At 41.8% G+C, this 26,976-nt stretch overlaps 1 protein-coding gene across 3 annotated transcripts; it reads right to left on the reverse strand.

Moving 5' to 3' along the window:
* Positions 1-26,946, reverse strand: crata (carnitine O-acetyltransferase a). 3 transcript variants are annotated; one of them, XM_055660254.1, is made up of 15 exons: positions 26,607-26,946; positions 18,261-18,369; positions 16,451-16,729; positions 15,138-15,256; positions 13,748-13,801; positions 13,079-13,241; positions 12,407-12,581; positions 11,514-11,692; positions 9,735-9,835; positions 8,065-8,184; positions 6,952-7,074; positions 4,851-4,986; positions 3,904-3,966; positions 3,209-3,346; positions 1-1,955 (listed from the first exon to the last, which is right to left on the reverse strand). In XM_055660254.1, the coding sequence occupies exons 2-15, from the start codon at positions 18,282-18,284 to the stop codon at positions 1,740-1,742; spliced, it is 1,890 nt and encodes a 629-aa protein (XP_055516229.1). In that variant the 5' UTR covers positions 18,285-18,369; positions 26,607-26,946; the 3' UTR covers positions 1-1,739. The 3 variants fall into 3 exon arrangements, with proteins under 3 accessions (XP_055516229.1, XP_055516230.1, XP_055516228.1); XM_055660255.1 differs by having other exon boundaries at positions 18,261-18,430; XM_055660253.1 differs by lacking the exon at positions 18,261-18,369.
* Between the last annotated feature and the right edge of the window lie 30 nt (positions 26,947-26,976).

The raw sequence follows: 26,976 nt of genomic DNA on the forward strand, positions 1-26,976 counted from the left end.
GGGGGGGGGGGGGGGGGGGATATCCAACTGTTCCATGCTCTGGTTCAGAAAGTTGCAGCTATTGCTTCGGGCACAAATAGGACAGTTGTGTAAATATTGCTGAAGTTTTAAGAAAATGACCACCTAAGCCACTCATCTAATGGTCTTCCCAAAATGCACCTTTTTGAAATAGGAATTGCAATTCTTGTAATTGTATAAATATTTTTATTTCTCTCAGTGATAGAATGAGGGACATTTCTTTGGCCACCTTGCAGAATCAATTAATTTCACAGAAGGTCCTCTGGGTATTTATGGGATAAAGTAACTTTCCACTTCATTAACAATTAGGTACTTCCTCCCTTCCAGGATCAAAGCCTTTGAATAACTGGCAATAGCCGTGCAAATTCACAGTAAGCTCCCCTTTAACACCTGGAGCACTGATATCAATTAATGCATGAGCAGGTATGTATTTATTAGTTAAAACTGGCTTAAGTACCAGGTAAGTGATTTAAAAGCATTGTAAGTACTAAACCTGCATTTGTGTTGGGAGCACAATAGAAAATTCCATCAGCAGCAGCAGGACACATTAACAAGCGTGCCTATACAAATCTTGTTTTAGCATGTATATTAAATTCAAACAATTTCCAGCTCAATAGTCGTCTATTCTTTTCATAATTTAGTTATTTAAAAAAACAAAAGCAGTTGTTCAGTGTAATGTCCCGTCCCACTGAATACTACATAAAAATCATTTAGCTACGATGATCCAGTGCTGACTCTTTCACTATACATTTCAATATGCAAATGTATTTAATTCCTTTTGAAAGTTACCATTGAATCGGCTCTGCACATCTGCATTAGGCCAGCAGAGACTTAAAGGACTGAATGACATGGTTTTGGGCCGTTAGAATTCATAATAGACTGACCTTGCATCCTGCAATGACCAAACCTATCCTTATAGAAATATACAGAAAATACACATTTTACACAAACAGATTGTGTTGCAGCTTGCTGGTGATAAACAAAATAAGATGCAAAAACTTATCGTCAGATAATTTGTATTTCCACATCTCCCTTGAGTCTTAACCAGCTATCTGAACAGTTTCTACATCCACCAAACAACCAAGGGTATGTGGAGATCTAATGCTGTAATAAAACATTCCTTTTGTTCTAAACTTGGCCTTGAGTCCTTCAGATATGTTGGGGAAAAATACTGTCATGCTTATAGCAAATATTCACCAGGAATCTTTATAAAGCACCAGTTGAGAATTTTACATACAATACGTTGATTAAAATATATACCCTGGATAACTAGAACCAGCTGGTAATCCTGGTAAGCAGAGGACTGGGTTACTTTGAATACCTCAAGTTTATTTGCAAAGATTTGCTGATTTATGTTTTCGCAATCTACTGTTTACTTTAAAACAAGTTGATGCTTATGATTCAGCTGCAGCTCTTTGGATCAGACTGGAACATTCAGGCTTGTTATACGAAAGGATCTCAAATGTTGGAAGCAAGTGACTATGATTGTAGACAAAGGTGAGACAATTAGCCACAATGAGATGGAGAACAGGCTATTTTTGCAGTATTTTTTTCTTTAAAAGACAATTAAAAAAAATAAACTTGCACTCTCTCGGTAATTAGTGCCTAGGGAAGAGCACCTTGACACCTAACAAACACCAACCCTCACAGTATGATCCATTAGCAATCTCATGCATGGCTGAGGGCAACTCTAGTCCCTCCAACGTCATTACCTGGCTGCTTCAGAGTTTTGAGCCGTTTGTCTGCACAAGCAAATCTCTCATATCAACTAGTGCCTGCTCCAAATAGTGGGCAAGTTTAGCTGCATTGGTCTCTGCACAACTGTTGAAAGCAGACACTGAGAAGTTCATGTGGTTGTCCATGGGGTTGTAGCATACACCATAACCATCCGGCACGACTGGCCCAAAGCACATCAGGCAATCTGTCATAGCAGGAACCTACAGAATACACAGAGTCAATTTAAATGTGTTTTTACCACCTCAAAACAGAGCCACCTGCAGAGAGTTAAACTGTAGGGCATCGGGCTTCCTTTGCTACCGTGAACAGCATACACTTATGCAATATACCTTGCTGGCTGCCATTCCACCTATTTCCGTTTGCAGTTTATCCACATCTCCTCCAGGCTGAAGGCTGTCTCTCCAACTATTGGTTCAGGATAAAATAGTGCCTAAACCTCCAATCAACCCCAGCCTTCTGCTGCGAATGGGGAAATGAACCACTGTGGTTTCTACATGGTCAGATAGTGTAAGTTTAAAATACCATAACCTAATCATTAACAGGAACTACAACACTTTCAAATCCAAAGCATCCCCCAAAGTCATAGAATAGTACAGCAAAGCGTGCCCAACGCCCCCCAATACCTGTACAGTAAGAAACTTATCTACCTGCACATATCCCATATTCCTAACCCCAAGTCTTTTAAATGCCACGAACATATCTGCTTCAACCATCGCATCAGGCACTCATCCTCCCGTGTGTTTTAAAAAAAAGCTTGCCCTGTTAAACTTTTCCCTCTTACCTGTACAATCTCAGCATTTCAGGAAAACCTAATAGGAAATAGCACTCAGTCTTCCTAGCTCATGAACTTGCATTGGCTCCACTGTATTGGCTTACATCAGTCCCTGTCCCCATCTGTTTTGCTTTTTGATTTCATCCCACCCACCTTAAAACTCAAAGATGCTTAACTAGCCTCTGATGCAATGCCTAAACATCTATTTATCAATGACAGTGCATCCAAGATTTCATCCCACCCCCTACAGTTAAACACAACTGAAACCTCTCCTCTAACTATTCCTTTGGTCCCAGGGCATAATTGAAAATCATGGCCAATGTTTTTTTATACCTCAACCAACATCACAAAAGCAAATCACCCAATCGTTCATTCCATTGTTGTAATACTGGATATTCAACAGCCAACGTGTGCACAAGCAAGTCCAATAAAAGCAGTGACTATATTTCAAAAACTACTTAAGTGCCAATAAAACACTCTGGGGCATCCCAAGGTTGCATATATAAACATGTTCAATCTCTCCCTTTCATTTTCCATTCAGACCGATGGAAAATGAGGGGCAATTGTATTTGAGCGATGCAGAATTCTCCCTGAATACACCTGGCTACACACTGACATCACATTTGGGATTCTTATGCAATTTTGAAATTTTCTGAACAAGGAGGAAATTGAAGGTCTCACCTGACTGGTTGATAAATTGAAATGAAAGGCAACAGCATAGGATGTGTCCATGAAGATCTCTGGGATTCGAACCAGATCCTCAATGGCCTGATGTTTAAGGCCAAATAGATGTCTATCAATTGCTTGCCCTCGGATTGCCTAAAAACAAAATTATCTATCAATTCACAATGCTACTTTGCACCACTGCCAGTCTAACTGTACCCATGTACCATGAAGAAGGTCTGAAGAAAGATCTCGACCTGAAATGTCACCCATTCCTTTTCTCCAGAGATGCTGCCTGACCTGCTGAGTTACTTCAGCAGTTTGTGTCTATCTCATATACCACCCCTCGTATTAGTCCACCACCTACCAAAATTACCCCTCCCGCCAGAACTTCACATCTGTGCCATCACTCATCACCATCCCTCTACACTAGCATTGCTAATAAGCATGTCATCACTCTCCCCTTTATCATTCCCATCGTGTACAACACAACATACTCAAACTGCAGCAATGAATGCCTCCTCCCCCCAGTTTTACATTATTTCCCATCCACAATACTAGCGCCATCTGCCCAGCAATAACGGGATTCATTGCAAGTGCTTCCTGAATAAAAGGATCATTTACGGTACTTTGTTTAGTAATTAATGATTGTCAGAAGAGAAATGGGGTATTTGGGAGCAAAGTGGTGAAGACAGACCAGTTATTCCCCTTACCAGGTCCGTGTAGACTCTATGTGCTTGGACAGCTTTCCTCATCAGGGCCACTTTATTTTGCTTCTACCGGTAAATAAAAAATCAAAGCAACATGGTCAAAAATGCACAATGATGAAACGATTAATTCACAGAATCCAAAGTCGATTAATCAGCAATTGAGGGAGGGAGGAAAAAAGAGTTTCAGTTTTCCCATTACGTCAGCTTGTGAATATAGAGCACGGTTTTGGAATGCATTCACAAGACAACAGGGAAATGAAGAGATGCCAGAAAAGCAGGGATCAGTTTTTCAAAGGAGTGCTTTAGATTCAGATTCAATTTCAATTTTAATTGTCATTGTCAGTGTACAGTACAGAGACAACGAAATGCATTAAAGGGAGAGATAGATGGCAAAGTTTAAGGACAAATCTGACAACTTAGAATCCAGATAACTGAAAGCATAACCTATCAATGCTGACGTGATGGAAATTGGAAAGTGCACGAAAAAAAAGCACAAACTGAATGATTACAGAACTTTTAAGAACATAAAACTGGACACCACAGGAAGACATTTGGTCCATCATGCTGGTTCTGCAACAGATCAATTCCAACTTGGCCTTGCTTTCATCATAACTCTTAACTTTTTTTTTATTGATCCAATTCCCTTTAGAAATGTACTATTTAACTTGATTCAACCATTATTATATCGCATCCCCTTCTCAGGCTCAGTCACACTTTCATGGCATCAGGTTAATTAGACTCCAGGACAATCCTGAATTTTATATCTGATATATAATGGACATGTTTTTTTTTACTTTACAAAACCTTTGGTAATGTCATCCCACCTTATATCGAGTGCTCATAATAGTCCAACTCATGAATTCGAGCGTACAGTTTAAGTTATTGCTAACTTCTTTACCCCAGAAGGCTTTGTTTGCAAAAGGAATGTGGCATTTCAGAGGTCCAAGTACCTGTTCCTGCGGGCTATCCATGGCACGCACAAAGACTGAGGATTCGACCGACGCCGAGCGAATTGTGTCAGTGCGCCCGAGTTGAAACATCCGCAGAGAGGCACTTTCATAGGTTGCACGCTGCTCACCGTATATCCTGCCAAGAGACAAGCACAGCATGGCGATGAAGGGAGGCAGATTTCTGATGTAACTCCACTTGGACTGGTAATTTGGAAGCAGAGTAATTTCAAGCCTGGAAATTTGTGTAGAAATGGTGACCAGTACATCACCCCTTCCAGTCCCTCTCCCCCCCACCAACTCACTCGGTGTTGGTTGTTGATGAGGAAGGAAATGAGGAAATCACGAGTCATTTGGTTTTGGTCATGCTGCCCTTTGGTTAGTGTTAGCGGAATACAATCTTGCTATTTTTGCACATAACTTCTTGCCTCTAAATGCCACTTAATTAAACAATCTTTTGGCAATTCCCAATTTAAAAGAAAACAAATAGAAAAGAAATAAAAGATTTTTGTGAGTTTCCCAGCAGTTTTACGGTAAGTCACATGATATCAAGAAACAGCTGAGAGCATTGCACACAGCAAAGGTGTTGGGATCAGAATTAGCCACAGACTTCGCCAAACCTTTCCAGTACTAGTATCTAACCAGCAATATTAAAATTAGATGGAGGGGTTGATTTTAAGGGTTTTTTTGTCATTCAGAACATCTACTCAAACCACATTTAAGTAGGCATTATGGGCCAAAGGGCCTGTTCCTATACTGTACTGTTCTATGTTAATACATATTGTGTTTATATATCATCCAATGTTTTCTTTGGATGAGTCAATGTGATTTGATACATTAAACCCTTGGTTTCTTGGTCCTCCAAAATATTCCAGATGGAATTTAAACTGGAGGTGGTGAAGAGAGGACTTAAGTCATAAAGGGTTTGCCCGACCACTTGAGGATGGTCACATCACTCCAACCTCCACCCCTCCTGCTGCACCAGATCTGCCATGAATAGAATAATCAGTTTCTAACAGCTCCTCTGGGAAACTGGAATCTTTACTCAGATGGGCTTTGCCACCTCTACCCGCTGCTATCACCAATGGGACTGGTTCCCCCTTATCCATCTTGAATATAAAGGTGGCTCTGCCACCTCCTCCTCCAGCCCATTGTGAGACGTTGCCACTCCTTTTCAGTTCCTCTTCAATAACACTATTCTCTCCTAAACAAACACTCTGGATGATGGGATTTGCATTAGGGCAGGCATCTTCTCCCTGCTGCCCAACCAGTATATAGAGTCTCCAGGTGGAACGTGGCTTGTACTAACACACCATGAAACCTCCAAAAGTTGCTCTTTTTAATGGTTCCTTGTTTTAATGGTTCCTTTATAACAGATTTGGGTTATAGTGGACGGATCTGTTGATGTATCCCCGACTCGCATGGTCTCCCCAGCCCCAGCCACCGACCCCAACCCCAGCACAAATGCTCAGTTTAATTTTGCCAGGACCACTTAGCTCCACAAAAGTTGGCCTAAATTGAATTCCTGAGATAAGGTGAAAGTGAGTGATCACTTCTGATACCAAGGCAGCATTTGACCAAATAACATCAAGCAACCCTAGTAATATTAAAATTAATAGGCATCAAAGGAAAAGCACATAGGAAGATGTTTGTGATTATTGGACTGCAGTCAACCAAAGACACTGGGTAACAACTGATGCCCACCCAGTTTTAGCTACTTCATCAGTCACCTTCCTTCACAAGAAAGGGGAATGTTCAATTCCATTTGCAGCTCCTCAACAAACTATGAAGTCCATGCCTGCCTGCATCAGACCTGGACAATACCCTGACATGGGCCCTGATATGAAATAGTGTTGCAAAAGAGCACTTAAAAATGCAATATTGCTGTGATTTGGAATGGGATATCTGAAAGGGTGTTGGAAGCAGATTCAAAAGTTACATTTAAATGGAAATTGATATGCATTCAAGATAGAAAAATAGATTTTTTGCCCCCAAAGAGTCAGCACAGGCATGATGGAGCAAATAGCTTCTTTCTATGCTGCATAATTCTACCCTTGGATATACTAGGAACATTGGGCAAAGTATCTAAGACAACGTCTCTCACCTGTAATAAGCCAATTGCAAAGCAATCTGGATATAGGCATCTGGGCTCAACCTCTGGGACTTCACAAAATCTTTCCCAAAATGCTCGAACACAAAACATTTTATATCCATATCATGCACCATCCTGGATAGAAAGGAAAATAAGGATGAATCTCTTCATTTGCAACATAACCCAGCACTTTCTCTAACCTATCCCATACTGTTCAATAATATCAGAATGCAGTTATATCCCAACAGTAAGCAGCATGTTGGCGCAGTGGTAGAATTGTTTACTTACTTACAGCGCCATAGGCCCGGGTTCAATTCTAACTATGGCCGCTGTCTGTACAGAGTTTGTACATTCTCCTGTGACTGTGGGTTTTCCCAGGTACTACGGTTTCCTCCCACATTCTAAAGACGTACAGGTTTGTAGGTTAATTGGCTTCAGTAAAGGTCGTAAATTGTCCCTCACCTACGGGGATTGCTGGTTGGCGTGGACTCAGTGGGCCAAAGGGCCTGTTTCAGCGTTGTAACTCTAAACTAAACAGGGGCAGTACTTCATCTGCAAGTCCAGTCAATGGTATAGTGAACTATCCAAACAGGTGGAACATTTTTAATATTGATTACTGGAGAAAGTGGAGAGAGCAAGAAAAAACAAGTCTTTGTCAGGGTGGTGAGATTGAACTAATGGAACACAGCAAGTGCTTGTATTTCAGCTATTTACAATCCATATCTTGATCTGGGATGCCCAAAGCCAAGTGTAATTTCTCCTCCTCATTCCCAAACCCAACCAGCTGCTTTGTTTGGAGGCAAGATGAGGGAAGACAGGCCAGTGTATCTTGGGTGTTTGTATTGCTTTGTGCAACACCTTCTACAAAGAATAATCAACTCTTTCCAAGTCACAGTGTGAAGCCTCCCATGTTTCTGTCCACATTGTCAGCCATCCTGGGTTAAAATTATTGGGTTTAAGTCCTGAAACCTTTCCCTCCAATGGGAACACCTATACTATACAGGATTGGAATAGTTCAAGGAAGCAGTCTGGCATCATTTGTAGGCATATCTTGGGCACGGTACATCAAATGCGAACCTTGCCAGTCGCACCCCCAACTGCACTAAGAATTAAAAGAGCTCTCACATGTTGAGGTTCTGCTTTGCTTTCTCAATGTCCCTCTTTACATCGGTCGTGATATTGAAACGGAGCTTCCGAGGCATAGCCAGTGGAATCATAGGAGAACGAACCATCTCCGAGGTTTTGCTGAAATTAAAAGGTAAAGATACTAAGTATTCATCAATATAGGATTAATGCAGAATTTACAGTGCAAACAGGCCATTTGGCCCAACCTCACACAATCCTCCTCCAACGTTATATTCCCTTCTAATTCTTACATCCTACATAGATATCAAGCAGTTTTTCCCCACATACATTTGTGCTATCTTTTGAACTATTTTTATTCCACATTCTATTTAACTGGCAGGCGAAGAAATCTGCTGAATTTCATGCCGGATTTATTGGTCGTTGTATGATATTTATAGTTTCTCCTCAACAAGCAGAATCTGCATTTGTCCTATTGAATGCCTTCCTGCTTTGCTTACCAAGGACAGAGTTGTTTTTTTTAGCCAGCTGCCTAGCAAAGAAAATCCTCACAGTCAGCAAGTCAGAGAACGAAGGATTTAAGTGGTATCTCAAACACATGTTTTTATATATTAGCCACCAACCTTGGATGGGAGTCAGGGAGTTTTTTACAGAACATTAGGTATTATTACCATTAATAATCCCAGACTTTTAATTTGTTTTTTTTTTAAATATAAAGATATTGCATAGCATTGTAATTTTTGTAAAGATATTGCATAGCATTGTGGGACTCAGTAGGCTGAAAGATCAGGTGGGGAAATGGACCCTGGTGAATTTAAAGGGAATGGCCTTATTTTGTTGATCACCCAGTGCAAGTAGATGTCCACAAGTGAATGCTGCTGACATCTGCTGATGGATGCAGCGAAGCCTGGCTTTCTCGGCAAGGACCAGTTTAGGGTCCTCCTTCCACTGAGCTGAGGCTGTGCCCTGTGTAGCAGTCTCTGAAATGCTTTGTTGATGCTGTGTTGAAGGAGGCAACATGGATGGGGACACGAGATAAGCAGATGCTGGAACCTTGAACAAAACACAAAGTGCTCGAGGAACTCAGCAGGTCGGGCAGCACCTAAGAGAATGGACAGATGGCGCTGGAGTCGGGGCCCATCTTCAAACTGGACTTTGGGTCTGGACCCTTCTTGAGACTGGATGGGTTTTGCCACATTGCATGAGAATGTATTGAACAGATGGTACAATGATCGTAGGGAAAGACCTGCCCCAGTTGTATCTACTGTAAAGTATAAATAAACTATCTTTTTGAAATGAAATAAAACACAGTCCCTCAGATTTTTAAAACAAGCACAGGAAATAGGACCCGGTTAAGTTAACTCTGAGATTTCTGGATAATGGGAGAGCAGATCAGAGCTTTACTGTAAATTGGGTAGCTTTTTCATATAACGGCCCTTTTCTTTACTGTAGCTTCTGTAATATTAATGGTTGGCATCTGCTCAGCACCGACTGGACCCAGGCAAGGGGCTAACAGTGGAACAGGTATTTAGGTCAGTGGTGCGCAAGACAGAGTGTAAAGGAACAAATATGGGAAAAGAGGGACATTCATCACCACCATCTCCCCAACACCAGATATTGGAGAACTTATATGTTCTGGCCTTTGCCCTCATCATGTAGGCCTTTAAACTAACTCTCACCAAACTAGTTCCTAAATAAGCTTGGACTCTTACCAATACTCAAAGACATGGTCCAGTAAAGCAACAATGGGAGGTCCTTCTGATGATGAATGCTCGTAGACCAAACCGCAAGATCCATCCTCTCCAACAATGAACTGTGGGAAATGGCCGAAAGGAGAGAATGTCATTAGTGGGCCACCCTTGGTATGTGGAGGTGACATAATTAGCCTCAAAGCCTCAGGTGTAATTAGCCTTGATGCCTCAAGCATTGGGTTATTATTGAAAAAGGAAAAAGAAAAATCAAACTGCAATTCCCTTTTGATCATGGTCCAGTGATCTCTGCTGGAATCTGACCTTGGTTGAAATTCATTTGAGACAGGATTCGTACCAATTGGAATATCTCCCATGGTATAGTTGCTTGTCATGGATAATAATTGGCATATGATTGTGGATCTCTAATTAATACAATGATGTAATAGACTGGTAGAGTTTCTCACCCCACCACCCCAAGTTTGTTTTGTTTTCTTGATAGAACACCAAGAATCAGACAACAGACAGAGGCTGCTGGGAGCCGAAGCTCAGATACAAATACCCAAATGGAGTTGAACAAGAGGAAGAAGGGAAAAAGATACCAAGTGGAGGGATGATTTTGTTTGGGTGGGATGGAAAAAGGACAAGAGGAGAAAGGTCTTTTGGGCTACTATCTGATATCTAAAGGCCAGGTATGATCTTCCCTGATGTTCTGTCTCTTTTCTCCCTTCTAACCTCAACCCTTCCACCCCCTTCTCTCTCAACCCTCGGGGCTGGTACTTCTAAAGCAATGGAAGGAGTTCCGAGAACAATAAAAACATCTTTAGTGAGCGAAAAACATCTCAAAGCTCAAAATAAATGGAAAGACAATAATCCATGGGGCAGCTGTGAAGTTGACCACATGAGACATACATTCTGAAAGACACTTGCAGCACACACAGTAACAAGCTTCTCATATATAGCTACAGTCCCAGATCGATAAAGGAGAAGTGTGGGAAAGTTTTATTTTAAAACAAAGAGTGATAGATGCCTGGAATGATGCCAGGAATTGTTGTTGGTACAGGCAGATATTAAAGTACAATTTAAGAGGCTGTTGGATAGGCGCACAGATATGCTGGGAATAGAGGGTGATGGAACAATTCCAGACCAAAGCGATTAGTTTAACTTGGCATCATCTTCAGCATGGACATTGTGGACTGAAGGGCCTCTTAGTTAGTTCAGTTTAGAGATACAGTGCTGAAACAGGCCCTTTGGCCCACCAGGCCCGTGCCAACCAGCGCTCCCCGCACATTAACACTATCCTACACACACTAGGGACAATTTTTACATTTACTAAGCCAATTAACCTACAAACCTGTACGTCTTTGGAGTGTGGGAGGAAACCAAAAATCTCGGAGAAAACCCACGCAGGTCACGGGGAGAACGTACAAACTCCGTACAGACAGCACCCGTAGTCGGGATCGAACCCGGGTTTCTGGTGCTGCATTCGCTGTAAGGCAGCAACTGTACCACTGCGCCACCGTGACCGCTGTATTGTTCTATGTTTGATGTTTTAATACTCTCACATACTCACCCAAATATGCAAATACAGCCATACACATAGCTTTCAAAAATAAACATGATCATATGTGATAGGAGTAGAATTAGGTCATTCGGCCCATCAAGTCTACTCTGCCATTCAATCATGGCTGATTTTTCTCTCCCTCCTAACCCCATTATCCTGCCTTTTCTCCATAACCTCAATGATATTTGAACAAAGTGACCCGATTACTGCCCACGAGTGTCCGCTACCCCCTCACCCACCTGTAGGGTTTTGTCAAACCACCTGTTGCCGCTGTTCCACCGACTACCTCCACCATGCAACATCTGAGCTGCAACGCGACTCATGTAGAGATCATCAGACACCTTTGGCACTGGAGCATCCAGGCAGATGGTGAAGATGCTCCTCTGGATGCATTTCACAGACTCCTTGTTCACCTTATCTGGAGAGGGCCAGAGAGAAGCAAACAGAAACAATGAGCAGTTCCAAAATTCTTCATGGCAGCATAAGAGAAAATTAAATGTGCTTACACAAATATATTCCATCACCACAAAACATAATGGTGAGCTATCACTGGATTCAAGTGCATAGCTCATTTAAATCAAGGAGACTAGGAGAGTTCCCAGTTGTTTCAAACCTTTACACATAGTGTGGGCATTATTGCAAGACCAACATGTTCCCCAGAGATGCTGCCAGACCCGTTCCTAATGTTCATAACTGCCCCTTAGAAGATGGTGTTAAGCCACCTATTTAAACACCTGCATTCTACGTGGTGTCAGATTATAGGATTCCAGGATTCTGACCCTGCAAAGTGGGAATGGTGGTATATTTCCAAGTGAGGATGGCATCCGAGCTGGAGAAGAACTTGGAGGCGATGAACAGAATCAGTTCCCATATACCAACCTCCATTGGCTTTCTCACCAGTAAAAATGGTGGGTTTGGAGAGGTGGCATCCAACAATATTTTAATAACAGCAACAATCTTTTACTAATAACCAATGCAGGTTGCTGCAGTGCAAACTGTACCCATTGTGGACCAGTACAATAGAGTGAGGGTTTAAAGCCAGGATTTTAGGTGATGGTGGAGGTTTTGCCTTGAATGATCTTGAGTTCCCGAGTCGCTCCTCTCCCTTATTTGTCATGTTCTGGAGACAAACCTTTGATCAGTGTGTTGTAAGCATTTGCCCAGCTGTTTCGATGACCAGTTGAAAGGATTCCAATTGGCTCTTTGTTTGTCTGGAGTGAAGAATGCCAGATCTTCTCCAATTGCATGTAAAGTTGGTCCACAGTTAGTGGGCTGCCATCACTGTTGTACACAAAGAGCTCAAAGAACTGCAAAACACAGATGGACATCATTAACTGCAAGTATGGACTAACAGTCACAGAGCAGAACAGGCCAAGCACTGTCTTTGAGTGCCTTTGAATTAGAGTCAGAATTATGCAGCACAGAAAAAGGCCCTGCAGCTCATCTCTCCCATGCTGACCAAGACACCCCATCTAAAATAGTCCTATTTAATCGAGTTTGACCCATAACCCTGTAATCCCTTCTTATTCATGTTTTGTAAAGTGGTTGCCTCCTTTCCATCAGTGACCGTAATCAAAACATACATTGTTGAATGCAAAGACCCATCTCAGGATGATATGAAATAGCAGATAGAAATTGGTTGGTGATTTGTGAACAACCAGTTCACAGGACCACCAGGACACAAGGTGATTTACATCAACACTGGAATTGCATTGAGGAAATACCTGCGTTGCCTCAGGAGAGGAACACGGGGAAAGAAAACTTTGAATCATTCAGCACACACATGTAGTTGCAAGAAACCTACCTGAAAGTTGTGCACGATTGTTACGTGGGTTGGTTTTTTAGTTAAGGAATAGTTGGCAAAAGAATCACTTTTAGAACCTGGAATCCTGCAGGATGATAGAATCTGGTAATATTGGTTCATGCAGAGAGGGCTCCCTCCTAAACTCTCCACAGGAAGTGTCTCACTGAGAACAGAAACAAGAGGGGAAAGTCTTTACTTATTAAATATTAGACAACTTCAAATGTACAAAATTCTCACTTTGGTTTTAAAGGCCTCAAAACATGTAATAGTTGGACATCACGGAAACAGGCCCTTTGACCCAACTCGTTACTGTTGACCAAGTTGTCTATCTAAGCTAGACCCATTTGACTGCATTTGTAAGACTGTAATGTCCTCTGGCATCACAATTTCCGAGATCTTTGCACCCTAGGCTCTTATTCACACACAAATTGGCAGTCTGCCTTCCCTGGGCCAGGCCAGAATGACGTCCCAAAATACTTTTCCAACTTGCGTCTCCTGCCACTCTTCTTAATATCCCCACTCGTAGCTCGGGGTCAATTTTAAAATCAGCTTTAAGGACTGTTTGGAATATTTTAAGGCAAAAGGAAATGACATCAATAATCTACATTTTCGATTACCAGTTTTCCCATATTCATCTTAGTGTAGGGATGAATTAACATTTGCACTTACTTGTCAATCATAGATTTAAAATCCAGCACACCAGCTATTAATTTAGCAGAAAATCTGGAAGAGAACACAAGCAGAGATTGGGACCGAATATGAATGAATGACAGTGTGCTTGCTCACTGCTTTGCACTGCCTAGCGTAGTTTTATTCACTATTATTTCAACTAAAGTCACATCATCAAAGAACTTACATTTCATTACCTCAGGATACCTCAAAGTATTCTATGTGGTATTTTTGAATTATTTCCATAGTTGTAATGCAGGCAACTTCATTAACCTCCTATGGAAGTAGAGGTGTTGGTGCGCTTTATCGGCCATAGCTTTGATGTGGTTGATCTTCAAAACAACTCTGTGGTATCTAGGCTGAAGAATGGTCTCGGCCCGAAATGTCACCCATTCCTTCTCTCCAGAGATGCTGCCTGTCCCTGCTGAGTTACTCCAGCTTTTTGTGTCTATCTGTGGCATCTTTCTTTTATTTATTCATTCAAAGAATACACGTCATTGGTCATGGTCATCGGCCATGTTAGCATTTACTGCCCATCCACAATTGTCCTAAATTTATGGCGACAGTTAAGAGTCCACCACGTTTCTAGGTCTATCTAGCCTTGCATGTCAGCAAGAATGGCCAAGTTTGAGCCAAATGAGGTTTTAACAACAACCAATATTCAGATTAAAGTATTTTTTCTAATTCCAAGTTTATTTAATTACTTGAATTTAAATTGCCAAGCTGATATAGTGGGATACAAACCCATCGCTATTTATCCAAGCTCCAGATCTCTGGGTGCTCATCTAGTGCCTTACTCCCCATGCTACCACATGACTTTTCCCCATTTAAGAGAAAGGGGGACAACATCTATTGTTTAGTTCAAAGAAACCCCATCAACTCATCTGTTGAGTTTTTTTGTAAGGCAAGGCCTCTGTTGAGGAATGACCATTCTGAAGAGGGTCCCGACCCAATAGTTTATCTAGCCATGTTCTCCAGGGATGCTGCCTGAGCTGCTGAGAGTCCCAGAATGGAATTCAGTGCTGGAATGGGATACTACTTTCTCAATCAAAGTCACAAAAGCGATCCACTGGTGCAGTAAGATGAGGCTGCTTGGGGCGGGGGGGGGGGGAGAGAGAGAAAGGTGGTTGGAAGGCAACGTGATGTCAATGAGGGGCTAAGGTGAAACAGCTTGTTGGGCTGACTTGGAAAAGAATAAGTTGAATGCTAGGTTGGTATTAGAAGCAGGATTGTTAGGTCTGCTTGGATTTCAACATCATTTCCCACCCCCAAATTCATCACTCAATAAAACAGCGCTCCCCACCTTTTCAGACGTAGGAGGCACATGTAAAACCCCATTAGGATTCAAGTCAGGATTGCTGCTTTCACAAATGCATTGCCACACCATTACCTCAGCTGTCCTTGACGATCATGATAATCCTGTTTTGGCAACAGCACACCGGGACTGGAATGAATGACCACAGGAAGCCTGCTTTCTAGGTAGGCTGTCCTCAGCCACCACTCGCTCAGCTGAACAGGAAAGAAATGAGAAGGTAAACTTGAAGAGGCATTGCTCAAGTGTATATCCAGACTGCAAATGGAGTTATGCTTTTCCATGCAAATGGAAAACTTCACTTCCTGATTTTTGGTTCAATAGTTGCCCAAATTTGGCAAGGCCAGTTGTAGCCTCCCCCCATAAATCCTCAACTTTTAAAGAGATGCACTGAGTTTCTTACCCCGTTTAAAACATTCCAATGTTCTCCATGTGCAAAGAATAGGTTTGACATCAGGAGACAAGGTATTGATTCTGTCACATATTCATTTAAAAAAAATTATGCACAAATTCAGATCCTTAACAGTGCATGATGCAAATTATGAAGGGTAGAACATCATGTTATAAACGACACTGATGAAAGGAACTAACTGGACGGCTCTTTGAAAGTGTTGGCACAGACACAATTCTATGTATCTGGAGATAATCACAGTTTCAAATTTCCACAGATGATTGGCAACTTTTGGATGACCATCAACATAGAAACATAGAAAATAGGTGCAGGAGGAGGCCATTTGGCCCTTCGAGCCTGCACCGCCATTCAATATGACCATGGCTGATCATCCAACTCAGTATCCTGTACCTGCCTTCTCTCCATACCCCTTGATCCCTTTAGCTACAAGGGCCACATCTAACTCCCTCTTAAATATAGCCAATGAACTGGCCTCAACTACCTTCTGTGGCAGAGAGTTCCAGAGATTCACCACCGTGTGAAAAATGGTTTCCTCATCTCAGTCCTAAAAGACCAGGAGTCAGTCATTCGATGACTCAAACCTCAACTTCACACTCCAGTGAACTCATAACTCCCCCTTTCTTATCAAGTATCTATCTATCTCTGCCTTTAAAAATATATGCTTCCAGCTCCACCATACCTCATAGACTGGTAGAAGCAGAGTCTTAAAAAGAGAAGGTAGAGACTCAAAGTGGAGGTAGAGAAAGATTCAATCCTCTGAGCGAAACTTTCACCTTATCATTGTCTTGAACGGGCAACTTCCTTAATGTTTGTTTTAAATGGTTGTCCATTGTCTTAGTTTCTCCCACACAAGGAGACGTTCTCTCCACATTCACTTTGTCAATTCCTCTCTGGATCTCTTGCAAGTTTCAATCACACTCCATTTGGTCAGAGTAAATAAAATATTAAAGTAATGCAAGCTAGAAAACCATAGTCATACCCAATTTTCAGTCTTGCTCGCTCTTCTTTCCAAGCTTGCTTGTAGTCTCGCTCCTACTCCACCCTTCTGAGCAAATTCCTTCACTAATTGACTGGTATGTTCCAACTCCTCTTGACTGACAATAGGCTCCAACATCAGCAGGTAACGTTCCAGAGTTTGTAGGAGAGGAGGAACGGGCAGACGAGGCAAAGATTTCTGGTGGGCAAAGTATCGTCCAGGCAGCTTTGTTGGAGCTATGGGCCGCACCAAGCAGCCAGGCCTCAGTGAGGTCGACTTGAGCTAGGTAACAAAACAAGATCATGAACACATTGCAAGCTATACAAACAATTTCACATTACTTAGCTTCTTTAACATAAGATATCCCGAGGCATTCATAGAAGGCTATCAGAATAAATAGGACACAGATAGGCACAGATATTTAAAATTCTGATCAGAGGTAGGTCTTCAGGAACTTCCTACAAAGAGCAAAGCAGAGGAACAGAGTGGTTTAAGGAAGTACTTCCAAAGATTTGAGTCTTGGCAACTGAAGGTATGGCTCCATTCAAGCCGTAATTGGAAAGAAAGATTTAGAAGGATTGTAAACCAATTAGTTTCAATATTACTTTTACTAGAATACGTTATAGCCCATTTAACTATTTTATGCAGAATCTGCAAGAACTTGTGTTGTTTTGTTAGGGGATTAGGGGAGACCCAGCTGGTAGAGCTGCTGCCTCACCACGCCAGAGATCCAGGCTCGATCTAGACCTCGGGTGCTGTCTGTGTGGCGTTTGCACGTTTTGACCATGGTCAATGTGGGTTTTATCCCACGTGCAGATTTGTAGGTTAATTGGACTCAGGATTGCCCCAAGTATGTAGGGGCGAATGAGAAATTGGGATAACATGGAACTAGTGTGAATGGGTAATTGATGGTTGCAAGGTTGGCTCAGTAGGTTGAAGGACCTGTTTGCATGTTGTATCTCTAAACTAAATTCAACTAAACTAAACTTCAAGAAAGCAGTACGCAGCGGTAGAGTTGCTACCTTACAGTGCTTGCAGCTCCAGAGACACGGGTTAGATCCCGACCGGATGCTGTCTATACGGAGTTTGTACGTTCTCCCCGTGACCTGTGGGAGGTTTCTCAGCGATCTTCGTTTTCCTCCCACACTCCAAAGATGTACAGGTTTCTAGGTTAATTGGCTTAGTACAAGTGTAAATTGTCCCTAGTGTGTGTAGGATAGTGTCAATGTGCGGGGATCGCTAGTTGGTGTGGAATCGGTGGGCCAAAATGCCTGTTTCTGCGCTGTATCTCTAAACTAAACTAAACTAAAACCAAAACCAGCTACATTGAACATTGTGGAGAACAGCAGTTTGACAAATGGCTCATGTGATCAAAACATACAATTTGGACAGGACCTCAGATTTCACTTCACTGTACGTCACAATAAATTTTGTTTATCTCATATTATAGCACATAATAACCACCAATAGAAAAGGAAAAACATGTAGACTAAAACATTGTCAACATCCCCCAAATCTTTCCAATTATAAGGAAATCTCTCTTTACCTTTGCCTGCAATGTTATGCCCATGAGAATAGGAGATATAGGACCTTCAATTAATAGGAAGCAACTTGCATCAATATGCCAGGACAGGATTGTAACTCTAGTTAACTTATCTGAAACAGTTCCTGGATACAGGACATCTCCCAGATACAGAACATAGTTTACTAATCCTGCCCTGTAAATTAGTAGAGTGTTAGGGAAGTGAAATGATAGTTTTGTGTTAGTAGATAGGCACTGGCAGCTGTTGATTTGTAATAAATCATACTGTACCTTTTGGGAATTTGGTCTATCCATCGTAGGAACATTAACATAAAAGTCAAAGCATTGCCCCTCTAATCCCGCCCTGCTTTCTCACAACTCCAGAGCAGTTAACCTGGGGCTGAAATGACACAATGTATTAAAGGTTGTGCTTAACAACCTTCTGTTTCCTCGTCTTAAATCTGTCAAAAACAAAAATGAAATGAACAAAAGAAAAAAAAAAAAGTACCAAATATTTCACTGCCAGTATTAAAACAGTCTCGACTCATGGGAGAAGTGGCTGAAGATTCACTTGACTAGGTTTCAATTGGAATCGCTGTAAACGTAGTACCCCCAGTACAACAGGCCACTTAGAAACATGCGTTAACAATTCCAATCACACCTTCAGTGCCAGCCAACCCCAAGCAGCATTATAGCAAAGATTTTGGTGGGCAATGTATGGTCTAGGCAGTTTTATTGGATCTATGGGCTTCACCAAGCAAGCAGGCCTCAGCAATTTCTATTTGAGCAAGGCAGCAAAGCAAGGTAACGAATAAATTGACCGAAAACAACGTTTACACCAACCCAGGTAAAAAAAGTTCTCATTGAAATGTCTACACTGAAAAAACAAACTGGCCTACCCTTTGTTGATCTGACTCCAGCACATGATTACTCTGGATGTCGTTTTCAATTGATTGTGGTTGGGAAAATGCCAACATTTTGCCTCACAACCACCATATGAATAGCATCTGGGCACTTGGCTGGTGTGTGTGGAGCCATTCTGATGCCAGCTCTTTCTTGGCACTTGGAGAAGGCACCAGTTCATGCATCTGCCTCAATAGTAGCCTTCTTTCTGGAAGGCAGGGGGGGGGGGGGGGGGGGGCAAAGTATTAGGAAAAACAACTTTTACCTTTTCCCTTATTTCCCCCCCTGATAATTTTGAGTTGTCAGAAAAGATCAAGAATGTGGCAAAGTCTGAAATAATTATTGTACGTTCTGGTAACATTTAAACTCGCAGCTCAATTACTTCCTTCTAAGGACAAACTTGAATTTATATCGCACATTACAGCCAATGAAGTGCTTTTGGGTCATTTTATTCGGTAGGTTACATGCAACCACTTTTACACACACTTGCCAATTAGTTCAATAAGCACTCATTTATTTGCACTGTGTTAGTTGAGGAATATATCCATTCCCTTGTCACAGTTTTGTGTCTCATCTGGAAAGGAACCCATGTTATCAACATAGCCACAGCTGACACATATTCTTTACATTTGTAAAACATTTTGTATGATTTTGTTTTTAAACAGTCAGAATCTGGGCATTTGTGATAAGACCAACATTTATTGATAATGTTGTTAATGATAATGGAGAACATAGTGGTGAGATGATTTTTTGAACTGAAGCAGTCCATCTGATGAAGATGGTCCACAATGTTGTTGGGCAGGGCGATTCTGAATCAAGAGCTACCAATGAGGAAAAATTGGTGTACACGTCCAAGTCAGGAGTGTGCTGCTTGGAAGGGAAACCTCCAGACGGTGGTACTTCTATCCACATTGCCCTTGACCTTCTTGGTGGTAGAGGTTGCCGGTTTGGAGCCGTAAGAGTGGCCTGGAAGGACAACTGTCGTACATTTTATAAATGGTACACACTGCAGCTGGTAGTGGAGGAAATTAATATTGAGATGTTAATCAAGGACATTGCTTTATCCTGGAGGGAGTCAGGTTTCTGGACAGTTGGTAGTGCATTCAATCAGACATGTGGAGATTATTCCACCACACTTTTGATTTATGCCTAGTAGATGTTGAAATGGGATGTCAAGAGGCAAGTCATTTGCAGCAGGATACCCAGCCTTTGACCCGCTGTTGTTGCAATGCTGTTTATGTGCGTGGTCCCATAGAATATCTGGTGAATGACATTGATGGTTAAGCCATTGAACGGCCATAGTAGGTGGTTAGACCCTCTCTTAATGGAGATAGTCATTACCTGGCACATGGTAGAGCAGACGTTACTTGCCACTTATCGGTGCTTATTGAATGTTTTCTGGATCTTACAGCATGCAGGCACATGGTGTTGTATTCAGTGAGGAGTGGCAAATGGAATTGAATATTGGGCAATCAGCCAATATCCTCACACCTGATCTTATGATGAAAGTAAGTTAGTAATGAAGCAGCTGAAGATGGCTGTGTTAGGAACTGTCCCCAAGAGCTCCCATAACAAAGTCCTGACGCTGGGATGATTGTCCTGTAACATCTAAAACCAGTCATTCGTAACTCACTGTATGTCATGTTGTTACGTGGGCGGAGCACCAAGGCAAATTCCTTGTATGTGAATACTTGGCCAATAAACTTACTTACTTATATCCAATGCACCACTCCAACCAATAGAGTGCTCTACCTTTAATCATTTAAGCAGGGCACCTAGATACCACACCGTGTCAGATCTTAATGTCAAGGGCAATCACGCTCACATCATCCTTGGAGAACATCTTTTGTCCGTGTTTAGTCCACGACTGATGTATATTAATGATTTGGATAAGGGAATTGAAGTCTCCGTGGCCAAGTTTGCAGATGAAGCTAAGATAGGTGGAGGGGCAAGCAGTGCAGAGAAAGCAAGGACTGCAGAAGGACTGGACAGGTTAGGAGAGTGGGCAGAGAAGTGGCAGATGAAATTCAGTGTAGCAAAGTGCAGAGTCATGCCTTTTGGTAATAAGAATAAAAGCATAGATTATTTTTTAAATGGAGAGAGAACCCAGAAATCAGAGATGCCAAGGGACTTGGGAGTGCTGGTGCAGGATTCCCAAAAAGTTAATTTGCAAGTCGAATCAATCCTAAAGAAGACAAATTCATTTATATCAAGAGGACTGGAATACAAAAACGCAGATGTAATGCTGAGGCTCTATACGGTGCGGGACAGGCTGCATTTGGAGTACTGTGAACAAATTTGGGTCCCATAACTGAGGATGGATGTGCTGGGCTGGAGAGGGTCCAGAGGAGGTTTACAAGAATTATTCCAGGAATGAGTGGGTTAGCATATGATAACTGCATAACAGCACTAGGTCTCTACTCGCTGGAGTTTAGGTTGAGGGTGAAATTTACAGAATGATGAAAGGCCTAGATAGGGTGGATGTGGAAAGGATGTTTCCACTGGTAGGAATGTCTAGGACCAGAGGTCAGAGCCTCAGAATTGAAGGGCGCTCTTTTAGAAAGGAGGTGAGAAGGAACTTCTTTAGTCAGAAGGTAGTTAATCTGTGGAACTCAATGCCACAGACGGCTGTGGAGGCCAAGCCAGTGGATATTTTTAAGACAGAGATAGACAAATTCTTGATTAGAACAGGTGTCAAGAGTTATGGGGAGAAGGCAGGAAAATGGGATTAGGAGGCAGAGATCAGCCATGATTGAATGGCAGAGTAGACTTGATGGGCTGAATGGCCTAATTCTACTCCAAAAACTTATGAACCTGTGAACGTGTGAACTATTGCGATCTTGTCTAACAGACAAATCCAAACAGTGCATCATTGAATAGGATACTGATGAGTAAATGTCACTTGATAGCACTCTTGATGGCAACTTCCTTCACTTTGCAGATAACTGGAGATAGACAGATTGAGCATTTGTTAACTGGATTGGATTTGTGCTTTTTTCTTGTGAAGCTGTGTGGTCCGGTCAGAACCCAAATAAGGGCATTTGTGAGCATAGTACAGGGGAGTAACTGTCACTTAACAGCATTTGGGGTAGATATTGTAATTGAATAACATAACTGAGAAAATCAAACCTTCCACCATCTTGTTTTAATTTTCTTCATCATTTGCACACTTCCAGAATTCTGCTGGGGTTCATTCCATATTGCAAAACATGAAGGGATAGGGCATTAATGATTTGGAACCACATTAGTTGAAAGAGTAAAGGAAGAGATAATCCCCAAGACTACCTAGATGTTTATTCAGCTGAAAAGCCTTCTCCCATGCCTTTGTTCTCATCTGTCAATCTGCAGAGTTCCCAAAGTCGACACATTAATTCTTTGCAAGAGCATTGATTGGAAGTGCCAATAATGTATGACATCCCCAAGGGTAATGGAAGTAACGGTAGAACTATAACCTCCACCAGGACTTGAGACTGAAAGGAAAATCTAAGCTTGCACCTGGTAAGTTGACATATTGGACACTAAATTAATCCTGAAACGGCCACTAAAAGTACACACTTGTGAGGACACAGCTGTTGCTCAGATAACAAGGGGGCCTGAAGATACACGCCAGTCTGCTCTGCATACAATTAGCTGGCCTTTCCTTCATGTATGCCCCAGCTATGCAGAGAGCTAAATCTGGTATGAAATACACTACTATTAATACAACAGCCTGCCCTTTATGATGAAGTTGGCATAGTTACACGTGGCACAGAATTGTCCAGTCATTATTTTCTAGTAAGTGACAAGTCTAGGAGACTGCCACATGCAGCAAATTAGTCAGATTATAAACTGAATACCCCAAATAGTAGAGACACTACTAACTTAAGGGCAATCAGACAAAATAAGCAGCCATTATAACTTGCCGCACAGTCGACATGAATATTTGCAAAATGTGGACACGTTTGTTCATTTATCCGTAACACACAGGTTTTATGCAATTTTAAATTAACTGATGAGCAAAAAGCTGATGATGCTGGAAACAGCGAATGTGGAAGGAGAAACAGCTTTCGTGTTTAAAGTCTGTGACCTCTCATTAGGATAAGGAAGAGTTTGTAATCATGCACAATTTCAGCTTTTAGAGATAGATCATGGAAGCAAGCCCTTTGGCCCACCAGGCTGCCCATTGACCTGTTGCATAGATGGGAGAGAGTAGAAAGAATCAGAGGACAGCCTGTGATAGAGTGGAGATCAAGAGAGACCGAATTACATAAATGGTGCTCTCGCAGGTGATAGATAGTGGTCAAGGCTTGTTGCCAAGAAATGACCTTTATCACCCTCCCTCAGCCAGCATCAGTGCCATCAATCATTCAGACCAATTTGGTCTCCATTCTATCACTGATAATCTCCTTGGAATGAGGCCAGTGTATTTTTAAATATTTCCAGTGCTCATGAAAAGTCATTGACCCAAAACTTTAATCATTTCTCTCTCCACAGATGCTGCCTCACTAGTTACACCATTTTCTGCTTATACTTTGCAGAATTCTCAGCTTGGCCCATTTGGTAGCACTCCAATCTCAGAATATGAAGACCTTGTACTCAAGCTCCACACTGTAGATTTGAGTCTTTAATCTAGAAAGTCAGAGAGATGTTGTTCTGAAACAGGAACGATGAGTCTGCACCAACCATCTAGTATCCATTTACACAAACCCTATCTTCATCCACTTTATCATCAACTGCCCCCAAATGTTATCACTCATCCACACACTTGGAGCAGTTTTCCTTACATAATATTAAAGTAATCAATTCACATGTATCTGTTATATGTGAAGAAACCTACACTGTCACAGGATGAATGTTCAAGAGTCACAGTGGGTCAAAGTGGAGACACAAGAAACTGCAGATGCTGGAATCTGGAGCAAAACACAAGGAGGGAATGAGTCTGAAGAAGGGTCTCAATCTGAAACATCAACTACCCATGTCCTCCAGAAATGCTGCCTGACCTGCTGAGTTACTCCAGCAGTTTGTGCCTTTTGTGTATTAACCAGCATCTCCAGTTGTTTGTTTCTACGAGGAGGGCATGGACAGGTCACATTTTGGGTCGGGACTGAAGAAGGGTCTCAACCCGAAACATCATCTATTTCTCCCCCACAGATGCTGCCTGACCCACCGAGTTCCTAAATCTGCAACTGGACAATGACATTCTTACTTACAGTTTAACAAGCCTGTGAACGCAGCAATAGAGAGATAGTTGTTGCCCTCAACAGAATGTGAAAGACCTCAAGACATTGGAAGACAGCAAAGGGAATGCTCCCTGCTATCTGAGGTCAACATTACAGCCTCAAGTAACACTATCAAAAATATATTAACTTCTTATTTAACTCACTGACTATTGTTTTTTGTGTGATACTATGCTATGTGTAAATTGGCTGCTACATTTGGCTGTAAACAACATAAAAACACGTTAAAAATTAAATATTACATTATTTTGGGATCATTGAAGTACATGTAAAGTACCTTACAACTGCAATGTCCTCTTTCATGTAGTTGAACTCTATATCCTAGATGGTGTAGTGCCAGTAATATGTTTGTGGCTGCAGGAGTCAGTACTTTAGAAGCTATCCTAAGACACCACATGTATAAATCATTTGCAGGACAAATGACTCTAAAAATGTGCTTATTGTGGTCTTGACAAACATAGGGGTTAGCACTACACGCTACGAATCCCAGCTGTGGAGACACTGGTATCGTTGTCTCGTTGTAGGACATTGATCATCTTTTAATCTGGATTTTTAACTTAAGCATTGTGTTTTAAAAAAAATATATATATTATGATGTTTTTATAAGTGATAGACCAAGATTTTATATGTATTTATGATATTTGATATGCAATGCATTTTTAATGTAATGTTGCCCCTTGAGTCCGTAATAAAGTTTATTATTATTATTATATTTAACAGATAGTTAATGTTCCATTTTATTCATTCTTGGGAATATAGCCATTATTACCAGACTAACAATTATTAATGTGCCCGCATACAGGGCAGAGGCTTAAACAGGAGAAAACCTCATTCTTGAGTGGTCTTATAGACCTTGAGAGGGTTGCTGCCAATCCAGATGAAGCTGACAGTTATTTCATAATTCGACGATATTTTGCTTATTTTCAGTCTGGTCCGGTTGAACCAAACATTTCTCTCATCACATAACCATACACTGCACTATCAAAAGCAAATATTTATATACGGTTGAATATTATCTATCATGAGGCAGGGCAGTTCCGTGTAACCTTTGTAACTGTGTGAAAGTTCAAAATAAATCCATAGGTGCATGCAGGATTGGGTGATTGGACCAATATGTTTAAGAAGGAACTGCAGACGCTGGAAAATCAAAGGTACACAAAAATGCTGGAGAAACTCCACGGGTGCGGCAGCATCTATGGAGCAAAGGAAATAGGCAATGTTTCGGGCCGAAACGTTGCCCATTCCCTTCGCTCCATAGATGCTGCTGCACCCACTGAGTTTCTCCAGCATTTTTGTGCACCTTGGACCAATATGTTTACTAGCATGTAAATTAAAATGTATTTGGCACTCCCCCATTTCTTGGCTGAGAAGTACCAAGCAGAGGCAAGTCGAGACTAATGACCCATTCTACCAATTTCTCAATCCGAAACCGAGATTAAAAGCTCTTTGTTTGAAGTTGAAACCTGAATCTTAATTTCAGCATCCTTTGCTACACACTACCTGCTCAAAATACTAAGTTCTATTGAAATGTGACCTCACAATGATTTGAGTCACAGAGTCACACAGTACGGAAACAGGACCTTCAGCTCATCTCGTCCATGCCAACCAAGTTGTCCCATGTAAGTTGGTCCCATTTGCCAGTGTTTGACCCATATTTCTTCCTAAACCTGAACCTGTCCAAATGTCTTTTAAATGTTGTTATTGTACACGCCTCATTCCATAGACCCACCATCCTCTGTGCGAAACTGTTGCCCCTTGGGACATGCAAAGTGATTACAGGGAGTTAGGTAAAAAGACTAAAAAGCAGGACCTCCGGGGTAGTAATTTCCAGATTACTCCCAGTGCCATGTGCTAGTGAGGGTTGGCAAAAGTAGATAGCGCAGGATAATGAGTTGCTGGCGCGTTGGTGCAGGGGGCAGCTTCAGATTTTTGGACTATTAGGATCTCTTCGGGCCAGAGGAGACTTGTATAGTAGGGAGGGATCGCTCCTAAATGGAGGGGAACCAATATGCTGACTTTGAAGGCAAATAAAAGAGACTTTGAAGGTATTATACTGGAATTGGCTAGGATAGACTGGCAAATTATACTTAAAGGGTTGACAGTGGAGATGCAATGGTGAAGATTTAAAGATGGCATGGATGAACTCCAGGTGAATTAACTGTTGCCTGAATAATACATACTGAATAACACCTCAGTACACCCGAAACTGAAATCCTATCCAAGTGTCATTTTTACTCGAGTAAGGTGAATCTCAACAGCGTTAGCAGACTGTTCGTCGCATAATTCCAAAGGGAGCAAGAGTTACACACACCTCCTCCAACTCTGATCAAGAATTACACACCCTCCTACTTTACAGTCAGGTAAACAAGTACAAACCTGGCATGACCTCCACTCTACCGCGGCTCAGTACAACAGAGACTTATATAGGACCTGGCAGCTCAGCTGAATGACAACACTTTGCAGAGGTTTAAAAAAACATGGTCATTAAAATAAACAGGACACGGTTGTTTGAACTTACCACCATAACACGTCCTAAAGTCGCCAACATTTTCCCTTCCCACCGCTGGCTTCAAAGTTAAAGCTGTCAAACATCCACTACTACATTCCAAACTCAGCAGAATGGGGTGTGCTCGACAGGTAGACTGACATTACCGTTCTCCAGTCACAGTGTAGATGTGTGACCCAAACACAGTGTTTACCGCCCAGGAACCACAACGTCGACCGCTGACCGCCGCCATGTTTGTGCGGGGCAAAAACCTCCCTGCGTACAAGAACACATTTTAAACAGTTGCACTAGTCAACTATGTGGTTCAAGCATTACTGGTGAAATTCATGCAAATGTTTGAAAGTCTTCCAAGATAGGGAATAGAAGCAAAAAAAAACCCAAA

Source organism: Leucoraja erinacea, chromosome 31 (assembly GCF_028641065.1).
Source record: "Leucoraja erinacea ecotype New England chromosome 31, Leri_hhj_1, whole genome shotgun sequence".
Classification (NCBI taxonomy): Eukaryota; Metazoa; Chordata; class Chondrichthyes; order Rajiformes; family Rajidae; genus Leucoraja; species Leucoraja erinaceus.